General features: G+C 49.3%; 2 protein-coding genes across 5 annotated transcripts; both read right to left on the bottom strand.

Annotated features, from left to right (window-relative positions):
- Nucleotides 1-1024: 1024 nt before the first annotated feature.
- On the bottom strand, nt 1025-14421 carry LOC102568185 (uncharacterized). Of its 4 annotated transcripts, XM_019500394.2 has the most exons (3): nt 14277-14421; nt 5526-5817; nt 1025-3823 (listed from the first exon to the last, which is right to left on the bottom strand). In XM_019500394.2, the coding sequence occupies exon 3, from the start codon at nt 3813-3815 to the stop codon at nt 2442-2444; it is 1374 nt and encodes a 457-aa protein (XP_019355939.1). In that variant the 5' UTR covers nt 3816-3823; nt 5526-5817; nt 14277-14421; the 3' UTR covers nt 1025-2441. The 4 variants fall into 4 exon arrangements, with proteins under 4 accessions (XP_019355939.1, XP_019355937.1, XP_006273449.1 ...); XM_019500392.2 differs by lacking the exon at nt 5526-5817 and having other exon boundaries at nt 1025-3860; XM_006273387.4 differs by lacking the exon at nt 5526-5817.
- Nucleotides 14422-18955: 4534 nt separating this feature from the next.
- Nucleotides 18956-27160, bottom strand: LOC102567947 (uncharacterized). Its single transcript, XM_006273386.4, has 3 exons — nt 26616-27160; nt 25277-25803; nt 18956-22528 (listed from the first exon to the last, which is right to left on the bottom strand). The coding sequence occupies exons 2-3, from the start codon at nt 25743-25745 to the stop codon at nt 21996-21998; spliced, it is 1002 nt and encodes a 333-aa protein (XP_006273448.2). The 5' UTR covers nt 25746-25803; nt 26616-27160; the 3' UTR covers nt 18956-21995.
- Nucleotides 27161-27701: the final 541 nt, after the last annotated feature.

Genomic DNA, 27701 nt, shown 5'->3' with positions numbered 1-27701 from the left:
CAGGTAGAGGGAGAGTCAGATTTACCCAAAGAACCTTGTCTGCCTATGTTCTTAGACCAACAGTTACAATCAACATCCCAGGATGTCCTGAGCTCAGACACAGCAGGGATTTACATGTAGCTGAAAGTACCGCTGGCAGCCCTGGAGACTAACTCTGTATCTCCAACAAGCAGCAGGGAAGTGACAGGCAATTTGTTCCCTCCTTTAGCCCATCCAAGGGAGGTGGTGCTCTCCCTTACCTTGGGGGTCTTTAAGAGAAGGCTGGATAGGCATCTGGCTGAGGCCATCTGACCCCAGCGCTCTTTCCTGCCCAGGGCAGGGGGTCAGACTCTATGATCTGTTGAGGTCTCTTAGCCCATCCACCCTGGTCTTACTCTGATCATTTGGGGTGACCTATGGCAGAGAGACAGGAGGTAGGGGAGAGATGCGCCTTATAGACTAAGCCAAAAATGCATAAGCTTTCATGAGCCTAATCTCTTTGCATCAGAAATGGTGAAAAGAACAACAATCTTTCCACTCTAGGAAGCACACAGCTCCCTTTAGTGTGTGGGAGCAAAACCCATGGTTGAGGGGGTTGCAGGTATGACAGCAAGTGCAGGGGAGAGGAGTCATGGGTGGGTCTAAGATCTGGAACAGGTGGGTACAGATGGGGCGATACATCATTAGAGAGAGAAGAACACATATTTTCTCCAGTGAAGGCTAGCAGCCTAGTGCCATAGCATTCAGTTTCAGATCAAAGTCAAAGAAATATAACTTTAACTGAATCTGCTAGATTATGTTTTAAGCTTAAGAAGCACAAACTAGGTAAAAAATAGCTGGAAGATACTGTGTCATTAGCCCTGCAGCCATTGAATGTTTAACGTACATCTCTTAATCAGATTCATAAAGCAAAATCGAGCCTTGCTGAGCATCTTGAGAATGCCCCCAGTACTTCTCTGGCAGTCATTTCTACACCTGAGTTCATATGACCACACCTGAGTTAAGGCTTTTAGCTAGAGCTAAAAGAAAGCACCGGGCACTCTGGTTCATGTCATGTCAGGTTTATTGACTCAGCGCTACAAGTTGAGACAGGAATGTACTGAAGTTCAAATCAATTTGGTCACCTCATGTAGGGAATCCAGATCTCAGCCACGACTACTGTAATGTGGATTCCCCAGTCCCTCCCTTTCCTGCCTCCAACCACGAGAATCGAAACCCAGGGGTCCTTGCTCTTTCCCTTTCTCTTCCCTCAACCAGTAGGTTGCTTTAGCAGTTAATTCTTGTGGTTGCGGAGGCCCTCACCACACGTGACCTATATTACACAATTCACTGGTTAAATTGTGAAATCAATTTAGACTGACACACATGCAAAGTAAGACTGGTTACACGTGCAAAAGAATTATCATGCCATAAAAATGTCTATCAAGATACAAAACAAGCCAACTGGCTACACAGTGATTTAAAACGTGTAACAGATTCATAGCTGGTTTCTGATTTTTGTTTGAACATGTGGCAGGGCCCCTGAAGCACTGAACATACTGAATACAGTGAAATGCTGAGGACTATTGAGACAACAAGCAGCAAACTCATGCCCATGATCTTCCTTCTGGCTTGGCCCAGCCAGTTGCTCTTAGCAAGTGCTAAGTGGCAAGAGGCTGCCTTTTGGCAGCTGGCATTCCTCCTTGATCATTCAAGTTTTTCCAGAGTCTTCTTAGCAGCATGGTGCAGGGGAGCGTGGGGTAACAACGGATGGAGATACACTATGCCTGCAGGGGCTAAGGGGGCAGGGTAGTGTCCACAGATGGACCTGACCCAGTCACAGCGCAGCTGGCTCCGTTCAGCCTGAGCGCACCCTTGCAGGGTTCACAATTCTGCTTTTCCCATGGGGCACTCTGGTTCAAGGGTTCTTCATTCTCCACCCCTGTCCCATCTGGCTTCCACCATCCTGTTGGGGAACACCCATGAGAAACGACCCCATCTGCTGATTGCCAACCCCTTTCCCTAGCCCCACAAAAGGTCCAATTCCTTTCTGCTGATGATATTCTTCTAAATTAAGCCCAGGTGGCAGAAGCTGCTTTGCAGTGGCCTGCTTCAAGGCCCTTCCTTAATGGGTTTAATAGCTTGGTGGGATGAAGTTGGATGGGAGTTACCTTTGAGGGATCTTCTAATTTGAGCAAGTGGATGGGAGTCTTAACACCTGGCCACATTCAGAACTGAAGGGGCTGTAGACTGAAACGTACAGTCCTTCTCTAGTCCTAACATGCAGGCCCCCTTCTCATCTCCTCCAAGAGCTGATATGGAGATAAATGGAGCTTTACCAAAGCAACCTTTGAGGCACTGGCTGGTTGAGGTCATCCAAAAGAAGATGTGAAAATTATTGATTGTGGAGTTTTGCTTGGTTCAGGCTAGTAGCTTGGACCTCAGTGAGGCACTGACTCATTTCTCTCAGCTCCCCCTCTAGCTCAGGGGTTCAGTTTGAGTTTCACCTTCTCTATGGTCTCCAGCCTGGTGCTGAGGTCCCTCTGGAAGTTGCCCTTCATCTCCCCCACCAGCCTGGTGAGGGCCTCCTGGGCATCCTCACATCCTCTGTCCAGCTGGGCTTTCTCAGTGTGGAAACTGGAACAGTCCTTACCCAGGAGACACCCCATTTGGCTGAGTAGCTCCATCAGGTATCTCTCAACTATTGTGGCATAGGTTTGGGAGATCAATTGTACTAGCTGAGCCACACTGACAGCACTGAATGCCTGTGTGACCTGTTGGAGGTCGTTAGCCGAGTCCAAGCATTCCCTGATGTGCCAGTTGAGAGAGAAGTCCACCAGGTTGGAGATCATCTGGAAGAACTGCACCATCTTCACGCACTGTTGATGCAGGTTCCTCAAGGCCTCCAGTCCTTCTTCCAGGGAGGAGACGTACCCCTCCAAATCTCTTTCCCCCAGCTCACACCGATTCACAGCACACTGGAGTTCTGCCATCTCCTTGTTCAGGTGTTTGATCCTTTGGTAGCTGCTCTCCTTATCTTGCTGAGCCCCAACCAGCATCTCTTGGTTCTTCTCCAGTTTAGCGGTGTGTTGTTCCATCAACTGAGTCTCTCCCTTTGCTCCAAGAGCATCCAGAATGCTGGGTTTGTATTTCACTGCCTTCACAAACTCCTCGAAGGCTGCCTGCTCCTGATCTTCCAACTGTGCATGTGTCAGCTCAGCGCGGTTCTGTTCACACTTGGCAGGCTCCATCTGGATCCTTGCCCCTTCAAGCTCTTTCTGCATTGTCTCCAATTCCTTCTTATAGTCCTCTCTGGCATTTAGGCAGGCCTGATACAGCTCTTGCAATGCATCTCCCTGTTCTGAGAACTTGGCCCTCACCTCCTTGGCCAGGGTCTTGCACTCATGTACTTTTTCCTGCATGCCCTCGATCTGTGCCACAAGCTGGTCCTTTCTCAAGTTTGCATCCTGGAGGAAACCCTGCATGAGATTTGCCATCTTCTTGGGGACATTCTTCAACTGCAGGCTGATCAGGGTGGCGTTGTCCATGCCCAGCTGGAAGGCATCCCACACTCTGTCACATACTTCTTTCAAGCACACCTTGAAGGATTCAGGCTCTCTGAAGTATTTGTACCCACTGCTAGGGGCATTGCCATGGATGGAGAAATCGCCCTTCTCCACAGTGATGCACACCAGCTGTCCCAGCAGCGCAACGGTGATGGGGGCTAGCAGAAGGAACTTCTCCCAGTCAGCCTCAGGCCCCATCAGCAGCTTGGCCTCCTCACGCACCTTGCTCTCTTCCGCATAGCTCAGCTCAGATTTCATCATGGTGTGAGATGGTTCCTCCTCAGCTGCCATGGTGCAGCCTGTAAAACAGGGAACAGGGGTCACCCATGGGCAGATCTAGGATTTTGAAAAATGGAGGGCAGATGGTGAAGAACATCATCACACATTACACAATATAGATTTTTCTCCCGTTAAAAAGGAACTAGAAACGTTACTAATATGCTAGGGGTCCAGGGCTATATTAGTTTAAGATTGAAGCAAAAACAGATATTCATTTATTGGCATGTCTCTTACTATCTCATATGTCATGTATAAAAAAAAACACAACAAACCAGGCAAAAATAACCAAAAGAGGTTGTTTCATTAGTCCTGTGGTCTTTAGAATGAAGCAGACATCTCTTCCAGCTTCAGAAACCAAAATCTAGCCTTCTTGAGCATCTCAACAGTGCATCCAATACTGCACTGAAAGTTATTTCCCCGCCTGAAGTAATGTTCACCTGATGACATTTTCACACCTGACTTTAATGTTTTTAGCAGGATTTAAAAGCAGTCTGGCAAGGCTGAGAAATAGGAACTTCGTGACCAGGAGCAGGTAACAGACTGCAGAATTGCCGGAGCAAGGATAGCTAGATAAGCAGAACATCCCCAACATTAAAAAGGAGAGAGGGTGGTTAACACCTGTGGGATGAAGAGTTTAGAAGGAATGGTGTAGATTACAATGAGCCATGATCAGAGCCGTCCCTAGAGGTGTGCGAGGCCCGAGGCATATCAGCCTGTGCGCAGCTTGGGGGCGGTGGTGAGTGGCCGGAGGTCGCGGAGCGGGGAGGGGAGCAAGCAGATGGAGCTGGTAGCGCTTGATAGTGGCGGTGCATGGTGGCCACAGCGGGGCCTATACAGCACTGTCCATGGGGCCCCCCAAAGTATGGGGCCTGCGGCAGTCGCCCCGGTTTGCACCCCCTTCCTCAGGGACAGCCCTGGCCATGATATCAATTGACTCCCTCATTACTGCCTGACTAGAAATGGTGCTGCCACTGCCAGGGAGTTGGTTTTAAACTTTGGGTGGAGCAGGAATTAAAGAGGGGTGCATCTGCACCCCCGTGGATCCACCTTGGGTGAAATCTCCTTGCTGGACATTATTCTATACTCTGAAGCCCCCTGGGTCCACCCATTGTCCAGTCACCATCTCTGGCCTCTCAAATTTGCTTGACTCCTAGTATTGTACTATATGTAAGTTTTGGACCCTGCTGCCCTAGGCTGGAAGACCTGTCTCAAACCCTTCTTTACATTACCTCATCTTAAGATCATCCTCCAGAAAGGTTCACTCTACTTAGCATATAGTTTAATCCAGTAGTGCTCAACATTTTTCCCTGGGGCGCCAGATGCACAGTGTCCGGTCAGTCCACAGGCTGGATCTGGCTGGTGGTCCTGATCCAGCTCCCAGGGCAGGCATGGTGGGTCCCTATCCAGCTGCAAGAAGGGGAAGGAGAAGCAGCTTGGCTCTGAAGCAGCTGTGTGAGGTGAGGGGTGGGGGGCATAGCCTGGCCTCAATCTGGCTGCATGGCGGGGAGGAAGGGAGCATGGCCCAGCCCTCATCTTGCCCTGTGCATCATGGGAAACATTAAGTTTCACATGCTAAGTAGCAGAACCCACTCTTACTGTATTTATTGAATATGATGCACACTGTCATTTCTACCTGTTGGGTTTTTTGTTTTTTGGGGGGGGTGCATGCTGCATTTGAGAAAATATGGTATAAAACACAGAACCCACTCCTTGTTTCTGTACCTTATTTGATCCTGGGAGCAGGGTAGTTACTCAGGTGTCCCCACTCCCTTCCCCACTCTTCCCATCGTCATGCCCCAGACTTCAGGTTATACACTTGTGCTCTCTCTCCCTTCCTGACCACATAACTCTTGAATTCCCTTCTGCACAGGGGCGACAGCTTCTGCCGGAGGGGTGGAGAGTACCGTCCCCTGCAGGTACGCTCCCTTCAGAGCAGCTTCTCCTGGAGGAAGGAGGTGGGAGACATCAGGTTGAAGCCTGTCAGCAGAGGAGGGAAGTGGGCCCGGGTTTCTCACTGTGTTGAAAAGAAAAGAACCAGTGGCCCATCTAATACATGCAGAGTTGGCATTTTTAGAGCATGTCTGGTAAGACTGAGCTCTTCAGACACAGCAGAGGAACACCTCAAAGCCAGTCTGGGCTTAGGCATGAACTACTTGCCGAGCTGCTGCTCCCTGCCCAGTCTGCTGCTCTGCTTTCTGCTCTGTGCCCTGAGCTCCCTGCCCCACCTGCTGCTGCTTTTTCCTTCCTGCCTGACCTGCTGCTTTGCGTTCTTATGCCTGCCCTTTGCTCTCCGCCCAATCTACAGCTCTTCTTTTTGCTCCCTATCTGCCACTGTGCTGCTTATAGTTTCATAGTTTCATGGACGTTAGGGTCAGAAGGGACCTATTAGATCATTGAGTCTGACTCCCTGCCCTGGGCAGGAATGAGTGCTGGGGTCAGATGAGCCCAGCCAGGTGTCTGTCCAATCTCCCTTTAAACACCTCCAAGGAAGAGGACAGCACCACCTCCCTTGGAAGCTTACTCCATATTTTGGCAACCCTCACTGTAAACATTTTTTTCCTGATGTCCAATCTAAATTTGCTCTCTTCCAGTTTGTGGCCATTATTTCTAGTTACCCTGACATTGTATGTCCAGCAGAGGAGGCTCAGTTGTAGGTCCATGTACCCTCTTGATTTGCCATGTGCCAACCACTGAGACTAGCCATACCACTTGTAGCATCCACGTTACAGGATGGGCACCCCTGCTTTATGGTATGAAGAAACATTGTATTTATCATGGGTGAATGCCTTTTTTCCTGGTACTGTACAGACATACATGTCCATTATCCTGCTCCAGTTCACTCTAAAACAAGCTGGATAAAATGCAGTGACACTTTATCCTGAGACATCATTGTGCACATCTGTACAGTGACTCCGGGGTCAAGCTTGAGAGGGTCATGTTCTGAGCTGGGACAAATCCTGGGGCAATCAATGACACACTTTAATGACACAGTCAAGTCATATGAGCCATCTACTTATAGCCTTAGTGTCCCTGTGGCTGAGATCCCCTCTGTCTCCACCTCACCTGGAGCACCGTGTCCAGTTTTGGACCATGCACTTCAAGAAGGATATGGACAGACTGGAAAACCAAAAGCATTATAAGAACGCAAGAATATAAGAACGGCCATTTACTAGGTCAGATCACAGATCCGTCTGCTCACTCTCCTGTGTCACACAGCAGCAGAGAGCAAATGCTGAAAGGGTGAGGGAACTGGGTCTGAGCAGGGTTTTGTTCACTGTTCCTCTCTCTGTTGCAGCTGCTAGTATTTAAGGTCCAGGAAGTTCTGATCCAGAGGCTGCCCCCCATGGACGACTGGTGCCGCCTTAGTCGGAGGGGGGGGGGGAGGGGATGCGCCCCCCCTGCAACCAGTCATGCCGACTGGGGGGGGAGGGGTTCCCCTCGTGGCTGATCCCACAATGGCTGATTACTGCAGCTGCTTCTGGGAGTGGCTCTGGTGACTGGTCGATGCTTGCAGGGGGGGCACCAGTGCTCCCACCTGCCCCCCATGCCCATCACCTAAGCGGGGAGTGCGGCCAGTCAAGGAGTGCACCAGCGCTCTCCAGGAGTGCACGTGCACCCCCTATGCGTCGCCACTGCTGCCCCACTCTCTCCCATGTTCAATAGCTACTAATGTGCCTTTCCTCCACAAATGTGTTCAATCTCCCTTTGAACCTGGCTAAAGGGTCAGCCTCCATGTAGCTGGTAGCAACGAGTTCCATACTTGAATGACACGTTGGGGGAAAAATAAATCCCTTTTTTTTCATTTTAAACTTACTTTCTCTGCTATGTGTTGCAACCCCTAGTTTTTGTATTGGGAGAGTAAAAAATAACCCCCTTATTTGCTTCATTTCCATTATTTTGGATTTTGTTAACCCTTCTCATGTCACCCTTCAAGCATCTCTTTTCTAAACTGAACAGGCATGGCTTCTTTAGTCTCTCCTCATATGGAAGCCCCTCCATCCAACCCATCACTCTCGGTGCCCTTCTGCAGATCTTCTCTAGTTCTTCTATCTCCCTTTTTGAGGTGTTAAATCCTGGGGGCTGTTAACAGGAGGGTCACTTGCAAATCAAGAGAAGTGATTCTCCCAGTCTATCCAGCACTGGTGAGGCCTCCCCTGGAGTGTTGTGTCCAGTTTTGGGGCCTGTGTTTCAAGAAGGATATGGACAGATTTTTAAAAAGAGTCCAGCAAAGCGCAAGACAATTGATCAGGGGCCTGGCAGACCAGACTGTTGGGGAAAGGGTGAAAGAACTAGGGTTATTTAGTCTGGAGAAGACAGAGGGGGGATTTGATCACAGCCTTCAAATCCCAGAAGGACAGAGAGGATGGAGATGGGCTTTTCTCTCTGGCTGTAAATGACAGGACTAGGAGCAGGGGACATTGAGGTTGGAGGTGAAGAGGAACACTGTGACTAGGAGGGGATCCAGGATTGGACCAGGCTTCCTGGAGAAACTGTGGAATCAACTTCCTTGGAGATTTTTATGAGCCAATTAGACAGACGCGTGCCTGGGATCGTTTAATCAGTGATTGTGAGGTTCTGCAGGATAGGATTTTACTGGGGGAGATTTCACGATGTAAGATTTGGGAGCGCAGCATGTGGGCTGCAGAAGATTCCCAGAATGCCTCCCTGACACCAGCAAGATAATGTCTCCCTGACACCTGCAAGATAGCAAGAAGTTCAGAAAAAGGTCTCATTATAATGCTAAAAATCACACCCCCTGGGCAGAGCAAAGTATGTTAATGAAACATACATGTATGTAAATGAGACACATGGCTAAAACATAGGTATAGAGACATGCTCAGTAGAGAACGTCTTATGTCAGTGGCTTGTAACCAATCACCAAACGATACACTTGCAAACATCTGTATAAAAGGTACCCAAAGGTAGTAACCTGTGTGCTTGTTACGTGAACTATCCGCTTGCACCATTTATTGCTGGCAATAAAACTTCCTCTGTACTTCCACCCCTGGTATACTTATTGGTGCTTGCATACCGGGCACGATCCCAGACTTGAGCTGGGGCACAACACAACAGGACGATCCCATCTTGAGCAGGAGGCTGGACTAGATGTGACCTTCGGAGGTCCCTTCCAGCCTCACTTTCCCATGATCAGGGTAAAAATGAATGCCTGTCTCTCCAGCCAAGTCTATACTGAAGACCATGGGCTCCTCAGAAAACACGGGATCTACACAGTTTGTGATCCAAGTGCTGCTGAAAAACTGGGGACAGCTTGGGGATTAGCACATAAGAATGCAGTTTGAAAGAGTTGCTTTACAGCGAGAGAGGAAAGGAATTTGGTCCATTTAGCTGGCTGAAAAGAAGGGTTAGAGGTGGCCCAATTATTTATGGGAAGAGAAACACTGTCTGGGCTGACAGAAGCTTTTATGACTGAGAAGTTTTCTAGTGAAACAACTGAATCCCCGCTCCCTTCACCCCAAGGAATCCCGCTACATTTGTAATGAATAAATGCTTTCATTATTCCAATCTTTTTATCTTTGCCTGGCTCAGTTTAGGGGGATTTTTAGCACCAACAGGTTCACTGCAACTGTTATAATTCACAGTGCACACATTGCCATGGAGACAGCCATAAAACACGTGGGCTTGTACAAACCAGTCAAACAGCATGAGGATTTGGAAGGTTTGCATGGATTTCTTCTCCTTTGTCAAAAGCCACTCAAAATATTTAATCATTTCTACCAGGCATAAATCATAGAAAATTCAGGCTGGAAGGGACCTCCAGAGGTCGCATCTGGTCTAATGGGCTGAGGCAGGATCATTTCCATCCAAACTGTCCCAGACACATCCTTGTCTAACCTGGTCCTAGAACTATACAACAAACCTGTTGCACAAGTACAAGGCCCATTGCCAAAGGCACCAAGAGCCCTTGAAGCTATCAAAGGTAAAGCAGGGGGACAAGGGCTATCTGTGTCCCATCCTGTGCTTTCTGTCCAAGCTGTTGCTCTGCTTTCTGCTTTGTGCCCTGTGCTCCCTGTGTGATCTGCTGCTCTGCTTTCTGCTCACTCCCTATCTGTCACTGTGCTGCTTGTCCCATCCCTGATCTACCATGCGTCAGGAACTACAGGATGCTCTGGCACCGTTGAATGAAACGGCAACGGAACAGCAGACGAAAGTCAAGGTTAAAATGATGCACATAGACAATGATAACCCAAACTATACCAGTGCTATGATGGGTTCTACATGAGCTGCTATCACAGAGGAAAGAGATCTGGGACTCATTGTGGACCCCTGGATAAAAACATCAAGAGGGTTCAGAGGAGGGCTGCTCATATGGTTAGGGGCCTGCAGGCAAAGCCTTACGAGGAGAGATTGAGGGCCCTGGATCTCTTCAGCCTCCACAAGAGAAGGCTGAGAGGTGATCTTGTGGCCACCTACAAATTCATTGTGGGGGAACAGCAAGGAATAGGAGATGCTCTGTTTACCAGGGCACCCCCTGGTGTAACTAGAAACAACAGCCACAAACTGATGGAGAACAGATTTAGGTTAGACATCAGGAAGAACTTCTTTACGATAAGGGTTACCAGAATCTGGAATGGGCTTACAAGGGAGGTGGTGCTCTCCCCTACCTTGGGGGTCTTTAAGATGAGGCTGGACGTGCACCTGGCTAGACCCCAGCACTTTTTCTTACACAGGGCAGGGGGTTGGACTCAATGATCTGCTAAGGTCCCTTCCAACCCTAACATCTATGAATCATCTGTGCTCAGCAGCCATCAAGGAGCCAAACAAATTGTTAGGATTAAGAAAACTGTAAATAGAATGGAAAGTCTCACAATCCCTTTTTATAAATCCATCCTGTGTCCACACCTTGAAGACTGCCAAGTTCTGGTCCCCACACCTCAAAAAAGATCAAGAAGAACTAGAGAAGGTCCAGAGAAGGGCAACAAGGCCGATGGGTGGCATGGAGGGGCTTCCCTATGAGGAGAGACTAAAGAGGCTGGGCATGTTCAGTTTAGAAAAGAGACTCTTGAGGGGGACATGAGATGGGCTTACAAAATTTGAAATGGGAAATGGAAAGTCAATAGGGATTTATGATTAACTTTCTCTCCGAATACAAGAACTCGGGGTGACAAGATAAAACTAGTCCAAAGTACATTCTATGATTCTATAAAGTTTAAAATGAACAAAAGGAAGGTCTTTCTTCACATCATGTGCCATTAAAGTGTGTGACTTGTTGCCACCAGATGTGGTGGAAGCCAAGAATGTAACTCAGGGGTGGGCCATATCCAGTCCATGGGTCCCATCTGGCTCACCATGTGATTTTATCTGGCCCATAGGTTTTCCAGGGGAATCCTAAGAGCTGAGTGTGGCAGCAGGTAGTGGGGCCAGGCCACAGTGCACGGCTTCTCCCCGGCAGCGCGCAAGTCCTGGGGGCTGCAAATGAGCCACGGGGAACCCCGTGCAATAGAGGCAGGCTGGCCTGGCACAGCTCCTTGCCACCATGTAAAGCTCCTGGAGCTGGCTGGAGCCATGCGGTGCCCGTGCAGAGGGGCCCTGCTGCCTGCTGTTGCTGCTGCCACGTGCGGCAGGGCCTGTGCACTATGGGGAAGGGCATACGGGAGGGTCCCCCAAACACCCCCATCCTTCCTTACATCCCACAAACCCACACCCTGCCCATACCCCACCACATATACACCCCCCCACACTGCACAACATATCCCGCAACACCCCCACACAGCCATACCTTTACAAACCCCGGCCCACACACCCCACAATACACCCCACTACCCACACCCCACACACAATGTACAAGAGTAAGACTTTATTTTTTTTACCTATTATGCCATTACCGCTACATACCCTATACAAACACATGTAAATCAGGACCAAAATATTTTTTTGAAATAAAATTAAAATATACTAGATGCTTGACTTTGAGTATATGATTTGGGATGGGGGGGGGGGGGGGAGGGGGAAGGCTCCAAGATGGCAACCTGCTCCTCCAAAAGGAGTACTACTGGGATCAGGTTGGGGAGTAAGCAAAGGCCAAGGGTTAAGGGTGGGATGTCTGGTCCCAAGATGGTGATCAGAGGGTAGGGCACCTATCAAGAGGAGCCCCTTGACAGCTCACCAAAACTCATTAAGCTGTCCTCCAGCTGAAATAATTGCCCGCCCCTGGTGTAACCAGATTCAAACAGGGATTGGGCATGCTCTTGTAGGGCATAGCTATTGAGCATGGGAGTTGGGGGCACAGCCTCTGAATCAGAACTTTCTAGACCTTAAATGCTGAAGGTTGCAAGAGGAAGAGGAACTATGGAAAAGCCCTGGTCAGGCCCACTTCCCCCTTCCTTTCAGCGTCTGCTCTCTGCTCCTGTGTGACACCAGAGATCGGGAAAGACAGACTTGTGATCTGACCCAGTAAATGGCAATTCTTATATCACTACAAGGGTTGTTAACATGCGCTGGAGAGATCCCCCATTATGGCTGTGCAGATAAGATGGAGGAATGGTAGTTATTAAGGAAGCTTCACAGTAACAGGTGGGAAAAGGTGCCCAAGATCCCACTGGTTGAGAATAATAATCCCCTGGTAAATCTGGTCCCCACATTCATGGCCCAAACCCTCAGGGGTGCTGCTCCACCATGGTGCTGAATTTACAGCACGAGGGGAGGTGTCCCCTGCTTTGGCTGTCTCCACCCTGGACTCTTAGCGAGATGCTTATGCCACCGTTACATAAGCCAAAACCAAATGGCAGTGTCATCTATTTCAGGGGTTTTCAACCTTTTTTAATAAGTGTACTCCCAGCAGACGGATGTGGAGCAAGTGGGGGGGGGGGGGGGGAGGGCACGTGGCCATGTGCAGAGTGGTGGTAGTGTGGCGTGGTGGCCACGGCCACCGCGTGTGAGTCCCCCCACCCGCTGCGACCAGCAGGGCAGCGCCTGTGCAGCCCAGAGAGGAGCTGCTGCCCTCACCCCCCAGCCCAGCTCCTGGGAGGCAGCGGCGCGGGGTGGTGAGTGGCAGTGCTCTGTCCCCACACGCCTGCACGTATCCCTACCCTAGGGCCTTCCCAAGTACCCTCAGGGGTATGTGTACCCCCCGTTGACAACCCCTGATCTATTTAATTGGGGAGATTAAAAATAAGGGGAAAAAAACCCAAACCAAACCATGATGGAAAAATTAGTCTGGAAACCACGCTAGGGGCTGGAACCTACAGAAGCAGGATGTTGGCTGCTGTGGTCCTCCCGCACTACCTGGGGCAGGCTTGGTGTGATATGGTGCGTTGTGTTAGGGCTCACAGTCATTTTATGAAGGGTTGAGATTATGTATTCATCCGCGACGGTTTGGATGGGGCTGATCCTGCCTCAGGCAGTGGGTTGGACTAGATGTGACCTCTGAAGGTCCCTTCCAGCCCAACATCTCTAGGGTGTTAGGAAGGGACAATGATTTGACATCAATTCCAGTAACACCCACAAGCCACACAGTCAATTCTGCACAGAGGCTCAGAGTCAGACCAACTGCTGAATTATCAGGAAGAAATTTCAGCCCCTGATCTGACTGGTACGGATTGGTGGGGGTTTCCTACTTTTGGAGTGGGGGGCACAGCCCGTTTCCTTGGATCTCTTGAACATATATTAACAACCTTTTAAAGCAGCATGGCATCAGCTTCTGTGCTTCCTTTCCTTTCCCTGCAGTAGCTTTGGGTGTGACAGTCCTGTGTTGTGTCAGGGCTGATGGCAGTTTTAGGAAAAGAGACTAGACAGTGGATTTGTCTGGGGTGGTTTGGATAGGGCTGATCCTGCCTCAGGCAGGTGGTTGGGCTAGGTGTGCCCTCTGAAATTAAACGATGGATTTGTATAGGGTGGTTTGGATAGGGATGATCCTGCTTCAGGCAGGGAATTGGACTAGATGACTTGTGAGGTTAACTGTGAATTTGTATAGGGTGGTTTGGATAAACCTGATCCTGCCTCCAGCAGGAGGTTGCACTAGGTGCAACCTCTGAGGTTAAATTATGGATTTGTAAAGGGTGGTTTGGATAGGGACGATCCTGCCTCTTACAGGGGGTTGGACTAGATGATTGCTAAGGTTAAGTTCTGAATTTGGATAGGGTGATTTGGATAGGGGCTTAGACTTGATAACCTCTGGAAGTCCCTTCCAGCCCAACTCCTCTAGATTTTCTATGGTTTCTACGTCTTGCATCCAGTGAGACCTTGTGTCCCTCCCCTTGACTGCAGAAAAGCAGTGAGCCGAAGCAGGGAGATACGCCGCGCTGACTCTTGGGATGCAGAGCTTTCTCCCCAGTCCAGAGACAGCTCCCCAGCTGATGTGCAGCACCACGGCAGTCCAGAAAGCTGGATCCCCAACTGGGGGAGATGCCCAGATAAATCCAGTAAAAAAGCTGCTGACTAACAGCAAGGAAGGAGCTGGCTCCAAAGGGCCTTTTCTCTTCTCCTGGGCCAGCCCCCAGGCTGCGAAGAACTCACCTTTTTAATATGCACCAGTCGTCCCAATGTCCCGAGCTTGCAATGCTTCCTGCAGCCAGCTCCAGGCTCCAAGGCAGGAAGGTGAAAAGCAAAGGCAGGGCCCCATGCAGATGAAAACTCACATTACCAGGGCGGAAATTGTCTTCTTAAAGGGGCAGTACGCATCCTTAAAGCAACCCCCCCCCCTTGCTTTCTGGGATTTGTGTGTCCTGGAAGCTTCCTTCTGTGGCTCAGGGCATTGAAAGTAGGCAGGGTATGTTTGCACCTTCGAGATGTATAAGCTGTTATAAGCAGCATTTGATGAAGCAAGCTGTGGCATAGAAAAAGCTTATGCATCTCTGATTTAGTTGAAAAGGTGCATATCTAGCCTGCTTTTGGACTGCAAATTACTCCCTCCAATCAAGCATCAGATAGATTTATATTAAACAGATGTCCGTGTTTCCACTGGAGGTAGGATCTTGCCATGTAGTGTAGTGATTTCTAACACAAACTCAGCCCTACCCCCTTCTTTCCTTAAAAAAAAAATTTTTTTTTCCAAGTGATGTATGAACTGCTCTAGTACAGCTGTGATGGGAAAAGCCCTTCAGTAGGGATTGCTTAGTGAATTTGGGAACAATGAAACGATATATGCTTATGCATACGTGTACACACACACACACACACACACACACACACACACACAGACAAGCACATATGTGTGTGTATGTATATTTGTATATATGTGTGTGTATGTAGATAGGTGTATATATAGATGTTTATATATGCATGTATATGTATGTACACACATATATACACATAAATATATATAGTATATATGTGCGTGTATGTGTATGTAATATATACACACATATATATGCTGCAAGCATATAGATATACATACATATATACACACATACATACACACGTATATACATCTATACACAAACACACACTGCAAGACTACCTCCAAGAACCAAGAACATGGGCCATACATATGGGATAGGGATGGTGTCTGGGAATGGGGTAGACTCAGACAAGGACTCTGCAGTCCTGCTGGAAACCACACGGAAGAGGGAGGCAGCTTCACTTCAATTCATAGCGTTAATGAGACCATTAACTACAGGACCTTGTTCAGTCCTGCTGCCCACACTCCAAAAAAGGAGGTGCAAAACTTGGAAAGAGGTGCAGAAAAGAGCTGTGAGATTGACTGGTGATTTGGGAAACCTGCCTTGTAGTGAGAGGTTCATGGAGTTTGCAGAGAGGGTTCAGAGGAGACCAGGTTGTGGGGTCCCAATGTCCCGGTGTTGGAAAGCATCTTCTGAGAGCAGAAGGCTTTGACGGAGCTGAACAAGCCCCTATGATTTCTGCAACAGAAGTAAGGTTTGTGCTTGTATCTGTTATTGAAACTTCATAGCTTCTGGCAGCTCAGCTCATTTTCACCACAGTCCTCTTCCCAGACACTGTGGCCCCAGAAGCAGTTCAGTCTGAATCCCAATGATTTGCATGTGAGAGAAGGCGGATGGTGAGGGCCAGTTAGTTGCCAAGGGAATTGAGATGCCTAAGCCTGTGATCACACCCTATGCTAATAAGGTGACCCTAGAAAAGCACAATGGTCAGAGGTCATAACCAGTTTCCCTGCTCCCTACTCCATTGGCCAAGAGCCCCTTATCTCAGAGAAAGGGGTGGGAATACAGAAATTTGAATCTATAACTCCACACAAGGCAGAGGGGTGGGAGCCTGGAACTTGCCTGGAACATGAGGATGGATTATGAGGGGCCTGAGTCCTCCCCACCTGCCTGTGAGTATATCTGTGTATCCTCTGCTGCATGTAGCTGGTCTTGGTTATGTTGCCTGGTGAATAATATCCCATTAAACCAGTGTATAGGGCAGAGGAACTTGCTTTGGCTTCTCTTGTACTTCTCCAGACGAAACAAAAGCCCCCAGAGTCATCACGGGTATAACACTCCTGCCTCCTTCCCTATCCAGCATTTGGTGTGTACTTTCATAACCCCTCTCCACCCACTTTCTTTCCATGCCAGGTGTTGTGTCAGCTGCCTGTGCTCATCTTCCCCTGCCAGGGCTCCTGGCATGGGAAGTATGGAGGGTTGTGGGTAGCACAGAGATGAGAGCCTATGGGTGGGCAGCACAGGGTGTGGAGCTGCAGAGGGTTGGGGGGGGGCAGGTATAGATTCATAGATGTAGGGTCGGAAGGGACCTTGTAGATCTAGTCCGACCCCTTGCCATGGGCAGGAGAGAAAACTGGGCTCAAGTGACCCCAGCCAGGTAAACATCGAGCCTCCTCTTAAAGACCCCCAGGGTAGGAGCCAGCACCACTTCCCTTGGAAGTTGGTTCCAGATCCTAGCTGCCCTGACAATGAAGTAGCGCCTCCTGATATATAGTCTAAACCTACTCTCTAGCAACTTACAGCCATTATTCCTTGTTACTCTGGGAGGCACTCAAGGAAGCGAGGTCTCTCCCAAACCCTGCTGGTCCCCCCTAGTAAGTTTATAGACGGCCACCAGGTCCCCCCTCAGCCTTCCCTTGTGAAGGCTGAACAGGTTAAGGTCCAGTCGCTCAGCACCTGGCCAGAGCATCACAAGTGCTCGTAAAGCCATGCCAGAGGCCTCCCAATAACCCCTGCCAATTCCCTCAACATCCTGGGATGGAGAGTGTCTGGACCTGCTGAGAGGTGAGAACCCAGGTGTCCAGGAAGGTGATACAGGAGTAGTGAAGGCGTGGGCTGTGATGATATGTGTCCCCCCCACCAGTAACCAAATATTGGGGAATGGGTCCCAAGCATCTGGGTGGGCAGCACAGGACTCATGGGGCTTGGGGGGGGGGGGTTGAGAGGAGAACCCAGGCATGCCAGGGGCTGTGTCCACATCCCCCCAGTCCTTACTCCCTACCCTATGCCCACACATTCCCCATCAGTGCTCTTCTGTTTGGGGGTTCCTATGTTATACTCTAATGGGAAGGTGGGAGAGGAGACAGGGTGTTGTCAGGTGGAAGGTGTTTATGGGTGCCACCCCCTGGTTCTTTGATGTACAGACACTTGTGGTGGTGCTCGAAGCTACGGCTGGAATAAATAGATACCAGGTGTTGGTGTGACACACACTCAGTCTCAATTTCTCCCCTTTGGCCCCTCTCTGATGTCTGCAGGGTTTTGCTCATTGGTACTTAAAATGTTCTCTGGAGTTTTGGAGTCCGCTGAAGTCTATGAAATTGCAGTCTGTTTAGACTGGATGTCAGGAAGAACATCTTCACTGTCAGAGCCGGGAGGCAGTGGAATAGATGCCTAGGGGAGTTGTGAACTCTCTATCATTGGGGGTGTTCAAGAAGAAGTTGGACAGCCACCTCGAGAAGAGGTTGGACAGGGAGGCATAGCCATGCCTATGTTCTACTTTGGGAATTTTCCAGGCTTCTGGGTTTACTAGTTCCCTCCTTCCACTTTTCTCCCCCATCGCTTTCTGCTACATGTGGCAGGCCCTCCATGTGTTTTTAAGCCTTCCCCAGAGCCATTGGGTGCTGGTTGCAGCCCAGGCTGGGGATGGTGACTGGGACGTGCCAATGCTTCTCTGCTGGGACAAAAGCTGAAAAATCCTGGCTAGAGTGTCTTGCCACTCCATTCAAGGTCAGACCAATCGCCATATTTGGGGTCAGGAAGGAGTTTTACCCCACGGTCAGATTGGCATGGACTGTGGTGGGGTTTAGCCTTCCTCTATAGCAGGGGGCATGGCCTCTACCTGGGATCTCTTGAACGTATATTAACAACCTTTAACTGAAGCAGATGTTGGCTGCTGTGGTCCCCCTGCTTTCCCCGTGGCAGGTTTGAGTGTGATGCCCTGTGTTGCATCAGGGTTGATGGTAGTTTTATGAAGAGTTTAGAGTATGGATTTGTACAGGATGGTTTGTGTAGGGCTGACCCTGCTTCAGGCACAGGGTTGGGGTAGATGACCTCCGGAGGTCCCTTCCAGCCTGACTTCTCTAGGATTCTGTGATAACTTTTGAGTGTCACATTCAATGCAACCACGTTACAGACAGACCTGCCAGGAAGTGGCCAAGGAAGGGACAATTAATTTTTGGAGCTATTACTTATGTTTTCTCCTATCCTGTGTCTGCTCCAATGACCCTGCTTTAGGGCCGGGCCCATGTACTTCTCTCTGCAGAGTGCCCAGAACTATGGGCTCTGTAGGGATTGGGCATGGGTGGACCTGCCCCAGAATTAGGGACAAGGTCTGGAAACAGCAGAGGACAAGAACCAGAGTCTAAGGCCAAGATGCCAGGTAAGGACCATGGGGCAAGGTCCACAGGCAGAGCTAAAGCTGAGATGAAGAAACCAAGACAGACCAAGGCCTGGAGAGAGGCTTAGAGCAAGAGCCAAGGGCTCTGGTGGTGACCAGGCATGGAGCCCTAAGCACCACAGCTAATGCTCCCAGCACCTCGTCCCAGAGGCCGGGTGTGCCTGTGGTTACCAGAGCTCAGACGTGGGGGTTTCTTCTTCCACCACCAACTGCTCATGGGCCTGGGAGAACTGTACCACCTGTTAACCCCCTCGGGACAACTTCGTAGCAGGCACATTGGCATAGCTCTGCTAGAAGTACCTCAGTAGCTCCAGGAGCTAAACATTATAGTCTACAGGGGGTTCAACAAGCAGGAAGGCTCTCTCCTTACCACCCATTACAGTTACAAGGCAGCCAGGTTTAGTGTGCAAAATCTGTTTATTAGCTAGGCTGTCAGGATAACATGGAAACATGACACAGGCAAAGATTGAATATCTGCTATGATTGCTTGAGAGAAAATGTGCAGAAACTGATGCAATATAAATGTAACTACAACAACCCAAGCAACCTGAAAATCTTTGAGCTAGGGGTATTACACTCATCTTGTACCCCAGACTGGATCTGGACTTCGGGGCTTCTTGCAGACCCGATACAGCCTGGGGCATGCAGCAGCTGTAGCTCCATCATGGGGCATGTAGGCCAGCAGCTGAGTTGTTGGGGCCACTGTAGTTTGTGCCCTACAAAGAAGCCAGAAGGCAACTGGGGCTGTATCAGCCCTCACTTAACCTTCTGCCACTGATCACCACACCTGCTGGGGCCCAATGGCCGTGGATTCTGTGGCAGCTCACAGCCATGGTCATGGCTCCAACTAGTAGCCTGGTGGGCCAGATTGTGTGGCTCCTTGAACGGGAACTGGCCCACAGGCCGTACGTTTGACACCCCTGCTTTAGGTTACTAAGCCAACCCTGCAAATTTTAGATGACATCAATTGCAAACTTGGAGGAGTCAAACAACTACTTCAAGAGGGCCCAGTTCTTTCCTGTCTTTTTTTCCCGCACTCCTTTCCCATACTCCCAGTAAAAATACTGTTGCCTTTGCTACCCCTTGGGCATGTCTATATATGCATTTACGCCAGCTTACTCGTACTGCGCAGTAAATTTCTGCGCAATATGTGGGAATAGGCTGGTGTCTATATGTGCGGGCATTAAAGCGCATTAATACTGTGTGTGGACTGACTTGGGACTATTTTGAGTCAGTCTACACACACAGTGTTACTCTGCACACAAGATAGTCCCAAGTCAGTTCACACACACAGTGTTACTCTGCAGTAAGGTGTCTACATGTGCATTACTGTGTAGTAACTAATTGGGAGTAAATTTGATACCTGAATGATGCGGGCATCAAATTTACTCTCAGATCGGTATAAGTCACTATATTTACTGCATGACAGGCATAGACTTGTAGACACATGCCCATACTGTGTAGTAATTTTGGTTACTGAGCAATAAATGTGTAGATGTGCCCCCTGCATAGAGATTTCTAAAAGTGCGTTGTTCTGGTGGTATTAAAGGCATTGATTTTTTTAAAATCTTAGTTCTCCCAGAAGACGTGCAGGGGCTGAACTGGAATCTCTGCTCTTGGAGGAGTTTAAGAGTAGGTTAGATAGACACTTGGTTGGGATAGCTTAGTTAGGGGTGGTCTTGCCTAGAGCAGTGGTTCTCAACCTTTTTTGTACCAGGACCCATTTGTAAACATCAATGGCCAGTCTCAACCCATAGCCCCCTGGCCCTGCCCATGCCCTTCACTCCTGACCCATGGTCGCCTGCCCTCTTGGGCCATGCTGGTGCCTCTCACTGCCAAATCACAGCCCCCTACCTCCTCAGCCCTTCCAGAGGGGATCCCCTACTGTCCCTGTCCCACTCAGAGCATGGTGGCTGCAGTGGCTGTGGTTCATGTGGGTGGCAGTGGAGTGAGTTCAGCCTTGACACAGGCTGGAGGGAGGAGTGGAGTTCTGTGGCACCCTCCCTGCCCTGGGCTGGGGCTCCTGTGCCACACTGAGCAGCCTGGTCACAGCCCCACCTGCCCTCTGAGCAGTATCTCCCGGCCTCCTTGCCCCTGCGAGTATTGTTACCAGCCCCAGTGTCATGCAGCAGCCCACCACCCCTGAAAGACCCCTTTCCCCCCACTGGAGAGGCAGGTGCCTTCTTCCTTGCTGCTTCCTGCCCTGACACAGCGTCGGCCCCCAACCACATTCCCCCAGTGCCAGCAGGCACCTGCACTGCCTCATCCACTCACCCCCCCGCCCCAGATAACTCCCAAATCTTGGACCTCCAGCCCCCACTCCCCATGCACTTATCTGCATTCAGGTGCTGGGGCTGTTCCCACGACTGACTGGCTGCATGCTAGCCGTGTGTGTGTGTGTGTGTGTGTGTGTGTGTGTGTGTGTGTGTGTGTGTGTGTGTGTGGGGCGGGGTATGCACAGATGGACATGTGCCCACTGCCTCCAATTTGCCCGAAGCAGCTCCTTGCAGGCTGGAATGCTATCAGACTGCAAGGGGAAACCCATGCTTTCCTACATCTTTATGGGACTTGCTCATGACCCTTTCAAATATTCTTGTGATCCACTTTTGGCTCACAACCCACGGGTTGAGAAACACTGGCCTAGAGGACCCCCTAGTGCCCTTCTAGCCCGATTTCTCTATGATGCTTATGTATCTGGTAGACTGTTTATCTTCTCTTGATGGCAATGAGAACCCCTTGGGAGATGAGGTTTTCAGGTCTTTCTGTCATGCTGGGTCATGGGGAGCCAGGTCTGAGGGTCACCCAGGGTCAGAAGAAGCAACTAAGATCTGAGGGGAAAGTGCACAGTTCATGTAGGGGAGCCAGAAGCTCTCTCTGGGGAACTGAATCAGAGATGCAGAGAGTTGGGAAGAGCGTGAGGTCAGGAGACCAGCCAGGGAGACCAAAACAGAGTTGGGTTAGGGAGCTAAAGGGTCATGCCAAACCCAGGGGCCGTGGACATGTTGAGTTGGGTGTTTGGGAAATCCATCAGAGCAAGTAGAAGCACAACCCAGAAGTGAGACAGCCTGAACACAAGATTGAACCTTTTGCTGAGGCACTTCCACTTCTGGGTCAGGGGGTTTTAAAGAAAGGGGGATAGAGTCGGCTGACCCTGGCTGGCAACACCACTTGCAGGGAGTGGGCAGGGCGCTAGGTTAAGATATCAGGTTCTGACCACCTGTGTCTACACAAAAGTTCAGCTGAGGAGGTGGCAGATTAGGAGAAGTGGCTGTGCTGAGTAAACTGAAGGCCTCCAGGTTCTAGACCATGGTCTGATACTTTAATTCTTTTCTTCTGACAATCCTAGACCTTGACCTTGAAAGACTTCCAGGAATCATGCTGTTGGAATGCTTGCGTCACTTCCCCTTGCATTTGCAGGCCTGGCCCTATGGCTATCACCTACCAAGGACTGTCCATGATGCCTTTTAGCCTTCTCACCTGGTTGTTTTTTTCTTCTTCAGCAGAGCACCCGAAGTTTGTGGCTCCTTCCTTTCCCAGCTGCATCAAGGACTGTGAAACCATTTTCAAAATGTCCCAGATATCATCATGGTCTGAGACATTCTTGATGCTGTTGACCATCTTAACCAGCCGATTCAGGGGGCTGTGGTATCTTCTCACCTCTTCTTCTTCCTTGTTCACCTCCAAAAGCTTATCTCTTCCACGGTCCATCTCTTCACTGATTCTCTGATGGGCGCTGTTGTCTTCGTTGATCTTCTCTCTGATTTCTTCATTCTGCTTCTTGTAGGCATAAACTTCCTGTTTGAATTCAGACGCCTTGTCTTCTGAGCGACGGATGGATGCCTCCAGCTCCTGCACTGCTTTCTGAGTCATGTACAGAGATGCCTGACAAATCGCAGCCAAGACGCTCAGTGAGATGGCGGACTGGTTCTCCCGGCTCAGTTTGAGGGCATCTCTAATGTATTCTATGGAAACTATGTTGAGACAAGAAACAGGATTTTACTTAATTGACCAATGTCTTATAAAACACCCAATCTACTGTGTGGAAACATTTTCAGTGGAGGAGTGGGGCCAGGGGAGGGGAGATTGCTAGGATGTGTAGCAAAGGGTTGATTGAGGGATGCTTCAATGCTGCAGTTGCACCTACTTTGATTCCTGCTCCACCTGGATTTTCAAAACCAGCTGCCTGGAAGCGACGGGAACATTTCGTCTGTTTAGATAGCACTGAGGGAGTCAATTAACTTCACGACTCGCTATAATATACCTGATTCCTGCTGATCCCTCTCCACTTCATAGGTATGAATGACCCTCTCTCCTTTTTAATGGTTTTGATATTCCACATGTCAAATTATCCTTTTTTCTGCAATGTTGCTGCCTGTCAGCCATTCCTGGAAATCTCTTTCTGACTATTTCACAGTCCTGTAGACTATTTTAAGTTCTACCTAGAAAACTTAACTCAGGTGTGGTCATATTAACTCAGGTGTAGAAACGGCTAATGGTGAAATATTGGAGGCTCTGTCAAGAAGCTCAGGAAGACTAGACTGTGTTTTATGAATCTGAGTAAGACCTGCACATTTAACTAGAATAACTGCAGGACTGATGAAACACTTTCTGTTTTTTCACTAGCTTTGGGGATTAAGAGTAGGTTAGACAAACACGTGGGATGGTTTAATAAGGGATGAACCTGCTTTCATGGCCTCCTGAATCCATTTCCAGCCCTGTGCTTTTTAAACAATATATCATCTAGCAAATTCCAGTAAAGTAATATTTGTTTTGGCTTTAATCTTAAATTGCAAAATATAACTCTAGGGCCCTAGCATATTGGTAACACATCTAGTTTCTCTTTAGCTGCAGAAAAATGTGTGTCATGTATTTGTATGTGGTGATGCACCACACCATCTTCACCCCCCTTCTTTAAAATCCTAGATCCACTCATGCCTGTAGCTCAGCTGTCTTGTAGTATCCTTCTTCCTGATAAGGCAGCCTCCCTAGCCAGACTACAACTTCGAAGATGCAGCTGGGGTGCACATTTCCCCCTCACCAAGATGTGGAGGTAGGGCATCAAGAGAGGTGGTCTCTGTCTTAGCAGACTAGCATAGAAGAATCAAAGCCCAAGGCCCCTGGAGAGTAGTTCAGGTTCACAAAATCATTCAAAATCTTTTATATTTTGCTAGTTCTGAATATTAACTTTTTCTTAGGAAAAGCTGAGCCATTCTGTGGAAATGTCTTTTTATCAAAACTGTCATTTAGGTATATTACCAAATTTTCTCATGTCTCTAAATAGGACATACACTCTGGTTTTTTTGTAAGGCAGAATAAAGATTTTTTTTTTCTGAGTTGTGGAGAAAGGAAGAATTGCATACAGCAGGGGCAAAGCCTAATCACTCTTACTCCCTTTCCTGTTGAGGCCAAAGCTGTAGTTTTAACTTTTTCATGGCTGAATCTGTCAGCTCTTGGCTGCTCTGCCAAAAGCTGAAACTCTAACTGCTGCTAAAGACTGGACTCTATGGGCAGACTTGTGATGTTGAAAAGAGCTGAAAACAGGCTGCTGGGATGTGAAATAGGAGAATGGAGACCAGGAGGAGCTACTCTGCAACTTATTTAGCAAAAAAGCTGAAGAAAGGCTAGTTTGATTCATGGAACATCAGGAGCATTAAAAAGGAGAGAGGGCTATTAACACCTGTTGAGTGAAGGGAACAGCAGAAAACAAGCTGGTTCTAATGGTGCCATGAAGTCAATTGGCTCCCTCAGTGCTGCCTGAATAGAAATGCCACTGCTTCTATTCCAGGCAGAAAATCATCTTCCCCATGGAAGACACATGCATCAATTTTGGAAAGCTAATTTTTGGGGAAAAGTTTTATGTAGTATGCAATACAAGTAAATATGGTGATTTAAAACATGTTCAGACCCAGTATGGCTAGCAGAAGCCTTATTTGCCCTCAGGCAGGAGACACTCACAACTCAAGAGGTGTCTCATGGTTCAATACCCACCCTGACAGACTGTCTTCCCCAAGCCTCTATCACTATGTGCCCTCCTGATATGGAGGGGAGCCTCTTCTCATAGGATAAGGGCAGCTCCATCTCTGTACAGCCCTGGGCAACTTTGCTGAGGTTGCAAATGAAAGGGTGGAAGTGGCAGGTGGGGAAATTTCCTGCAGAAACAGCCAAACTATGGTTTAGTGCCAGTGGGGTAACAGAGAGCAGATTCACTGCTGGAGGCAGAGAGATGGGTGCAGCAGACACTTGTGAGGCAGACACGTGACTGCCAGAGACCCCTCTGATACTCCAAACCTAGGCAAAGGGCCTGATCTATTGATCTCAGAGAGCTTTAATAAAGTTATGAGGGGGAATTGAATTTGTAGAGATTCAGTCGCCTCTAGATCAGCCCATTCCCAGAAGTAGAATCAGGGATGATACTTGTTTTTAATTCTGAGCAACATCTTTCTCCTAGGCCTCCCACCCTGGCCACCTCTTCTGTCTGGAACCTGTCTGTGGGAGCCCACACAATGCCTATAACTCACTGGTGGGTAAGTGTTGCATGTTCTCTACGATGCCTGGCCATTGAACTCATTTGAGCTTTGGCTGCTCACCTTGGTGTGATAGTTCAGGTGAGCAGGCTACATTAACCTCTAGGCCAGTGCCACAGCCAGTGTGCTACCAGATGCAGGAGATGCACCACCACCCCATGGGAAGCCCACAGCCCAGCTGCGCTCAATACTTACCGATGACAGTGTAAATAAGCAAGAGCCCCAGGATGATGTTCCTTAGGATTGTCTCACATTTCTCCTTCTGCTTCACTTTCCTCAGCTGCTCCCTAAGTTTGTAAAGGTGCTGCTCAGCTGTGTCCACCATGCTCTGGGCTTTCTCCATTGTCCTCTCAGCCGATGCCAACTTGATGTTCATCTGACTGATGTTTGTTTCCTTCTTCCTCTTTTCATCCTCCAGCCTTTTCATCTGGAGCAGTAGCTCCTTGTTCTGGGCTTTCAAGGTATCCAGGTGCTCTTTGGACTTCTTCTCTGTGGTCTGCAGCTTCTCGGAGGCACAGACAATATGTCTTTGCATGTCCTGAGGCACTCCTGTTCCCCCTGGGACACGCTTCAGGCATTCAGCAAAAGACACCAGAGACCGTGCCCCAGCTGTGATGGCACATTCTGGGCAATCCTCTCTCAGTCTGCAGCTTGCTGGAGCCATGGCAGGTGGGCCAGAGGCAGGGGATGTTCAGTTTGCAGAAGGAAGAGATCTCTCAGGGCTGGGAACGAGATGGAGAAAATGGGTGTTCTTTTGCTCACTTATTTTCACTCCACATATCTCACGGTAGGGCCTGGAAGGGCGAATCTGCCTGCACAAAGGCCTTGCAAGGGCAATTAACTCATTACAATCCTTTTGTGCCCTTTCTGTGCTTGAGAATTCAAATGCTCACAACTGAGGATTGGAAAACCAGTGAAAGCAGAGTGGAGGTGTGATTTTTGTGGGAGTTATGCTTGTGTCTCTGAAAGCCAGCCCCTAGAGTGAGCCACCTCTTCAGCTGATTGACTCAATGGAGCCCCCCACCTTCCCCCTTGAAAAACCCCATGGGAATCCACACTTGGACCTCCATTCCCTCAGGGTAAATCCAGAGTGATCCAGTGGAGTCACGCCTTGCTTTAATCTGCGCTACCTAAGTATAAACCCTGATCATTCCCCTCCCGACTTGGGCGTGCCTGCTATATCATAATAGAGACGAGTATTTAGCCCCTGGGATCTGTCATCCTGAATGCCGACTGCCTGGCCACTGTCTTGACTGCCATCCTGCTCCAGGACAGACCAGTTGGAGCCCAGTGTAAATGCAACCCACCCCTGCCACCGGAGATCAAACACAGATTCATGCAGCCCAGAATCCACCCCAGCACCTCCCCAGATCGGAGCAGTGGAGTCAGTTTATTCAGCAATGCCCAACACCCCAACACCGAAGCAGACCCATGGGCTCTGTCTTTTGGGCTCTCCTGGGGCCCAGAGCTGTTGGCCTGTCTTCTCCTGAGTGACTAAAAGAGCTGTGAAATGATCCCATTCCCCCTTCCTTACCTTTCTGTCTGCTTGGATCCTCTTCTCTTCGGTGACTGCACCCCGTTCTGACGTCAGGGGGGGTGTTTATACCGGGCTTTGTTGAGCAAAAGCTCTGCCTATTGGCGTGCTGGTGCCTCTGCGTAACATCAGACAAATCATAAAACTCCACGGTCCCATGATCTTCCAAGTTGGTGAACGCCTCCGATTTTTTTTTATCCAGAACCGGAGCACTAACCCTCTGTGTGCCTGCGCAGTGTCTAGCTGGGACGATACCATCCTGCCTTCCTAAATCCAGCTGGGATTGTATTTCTTCATGGCAGAATCCAGGGCCCTACGTGCCGAGTCCTTCACCAGACAAGACTTCCCCACAGCTTAGTTTCTGCCCCCTCAAATATCCTTCACCTGCCACATAGCTCTTGTGTTGCAGGGACTACCAGCTGGCATTAGCCTGGTGTTACAGTCTGGGCACAGCTCCACAATCTCACAGAGGGACTGTGCATTGCTCTATTCAAGGCCACCGCTTCTGTCCTGGGTCCGTAACTCCCCCCAAGGCAGCCAGCCGGACTAGCGGAATGAGCAGAGCGCAGCTGAATGGGAATCTTCCCCTCCCTCCACCCCCCGCCCCAGCACGGTCACGTGTTGCTGGCCCACACGTTCCCCTTCCTTCACTGAAAGGGAAAGAACAGAGAGAAGAAACACCTTCCCACCCGCTGCCATGCAAATGGGGAGAACGTAGAAGTTCCCCACAATTAACCAGCCATTCGCATCCTTCAAATGTTCATGTATTTCAGACCCTGGGTGAGCCCTGATTTTTTTTTCTTTTCCCTCTGGGTGGAAGATTTTTCTTCTGCTTTTCAGCTCCAGGTTTGATGATCTCTGGAGACTTTTGCAGTCAAACTTTTCATATCAAACAGGTTTCCTGTGAAGCAGAGTTCATGTCATGTGAACTGTTTTCAGTCGGATACCTTGTCTTTTTGGGTCGGAACTGTCTGTGGGAGGTCCCAAGGGTATCGGGTGGGCCATTTGGGGGGCAATGGTGAGATATTGGTGAGGCACTTTGGAAGGAAATGGAAAAAAAAAAATTAATTTGGTTTCGCATCCAAA

The sequence above is a fragment of the Alligator mississippiensis genome, chromosome 11 (genome assembly GCF_030867095.1).
Source record: "Alligator mississippiensis isolate rAllMis1 chromosome 11, rAllMis1, whole genome shotgun sequence".
Classification (NCBI taxonomy): Eukaryota; Metazoa; Chordata; order Crocodylia; family Alligatoridae; genus Alligator; species Alligator mississippiensis.
Note: the sequence above shows the minus strand (reverse complement) of the source record. Positions and strands in the feature narration are given on the sequence as shown.

Excerpts from the sequence above, each read along its gene's own strand:
- LOC102567947 (XM_006273386.4), bottom strand. The coding sequence starts at position 25,745 with ATGGCTCCAGCAAGCTGCAGACTGAGAGAGGATTGCCCAGAATGTGCC. Across the intron at positions 22,529-25,276 it reads GCTTATTTACACTGTCATCG|TTTCCATAGAATACATTAGA; the intron begins GTAAGTATTGAG and ends GTCTCAACATAG.
- LOC102568185 (XM_019500394.2), bottom strand. The coding sequence starts at position 3,815 with ATGGCAGCTGAGGAGGAACCATCTCACACCATGATGAAATCTGAGCTG.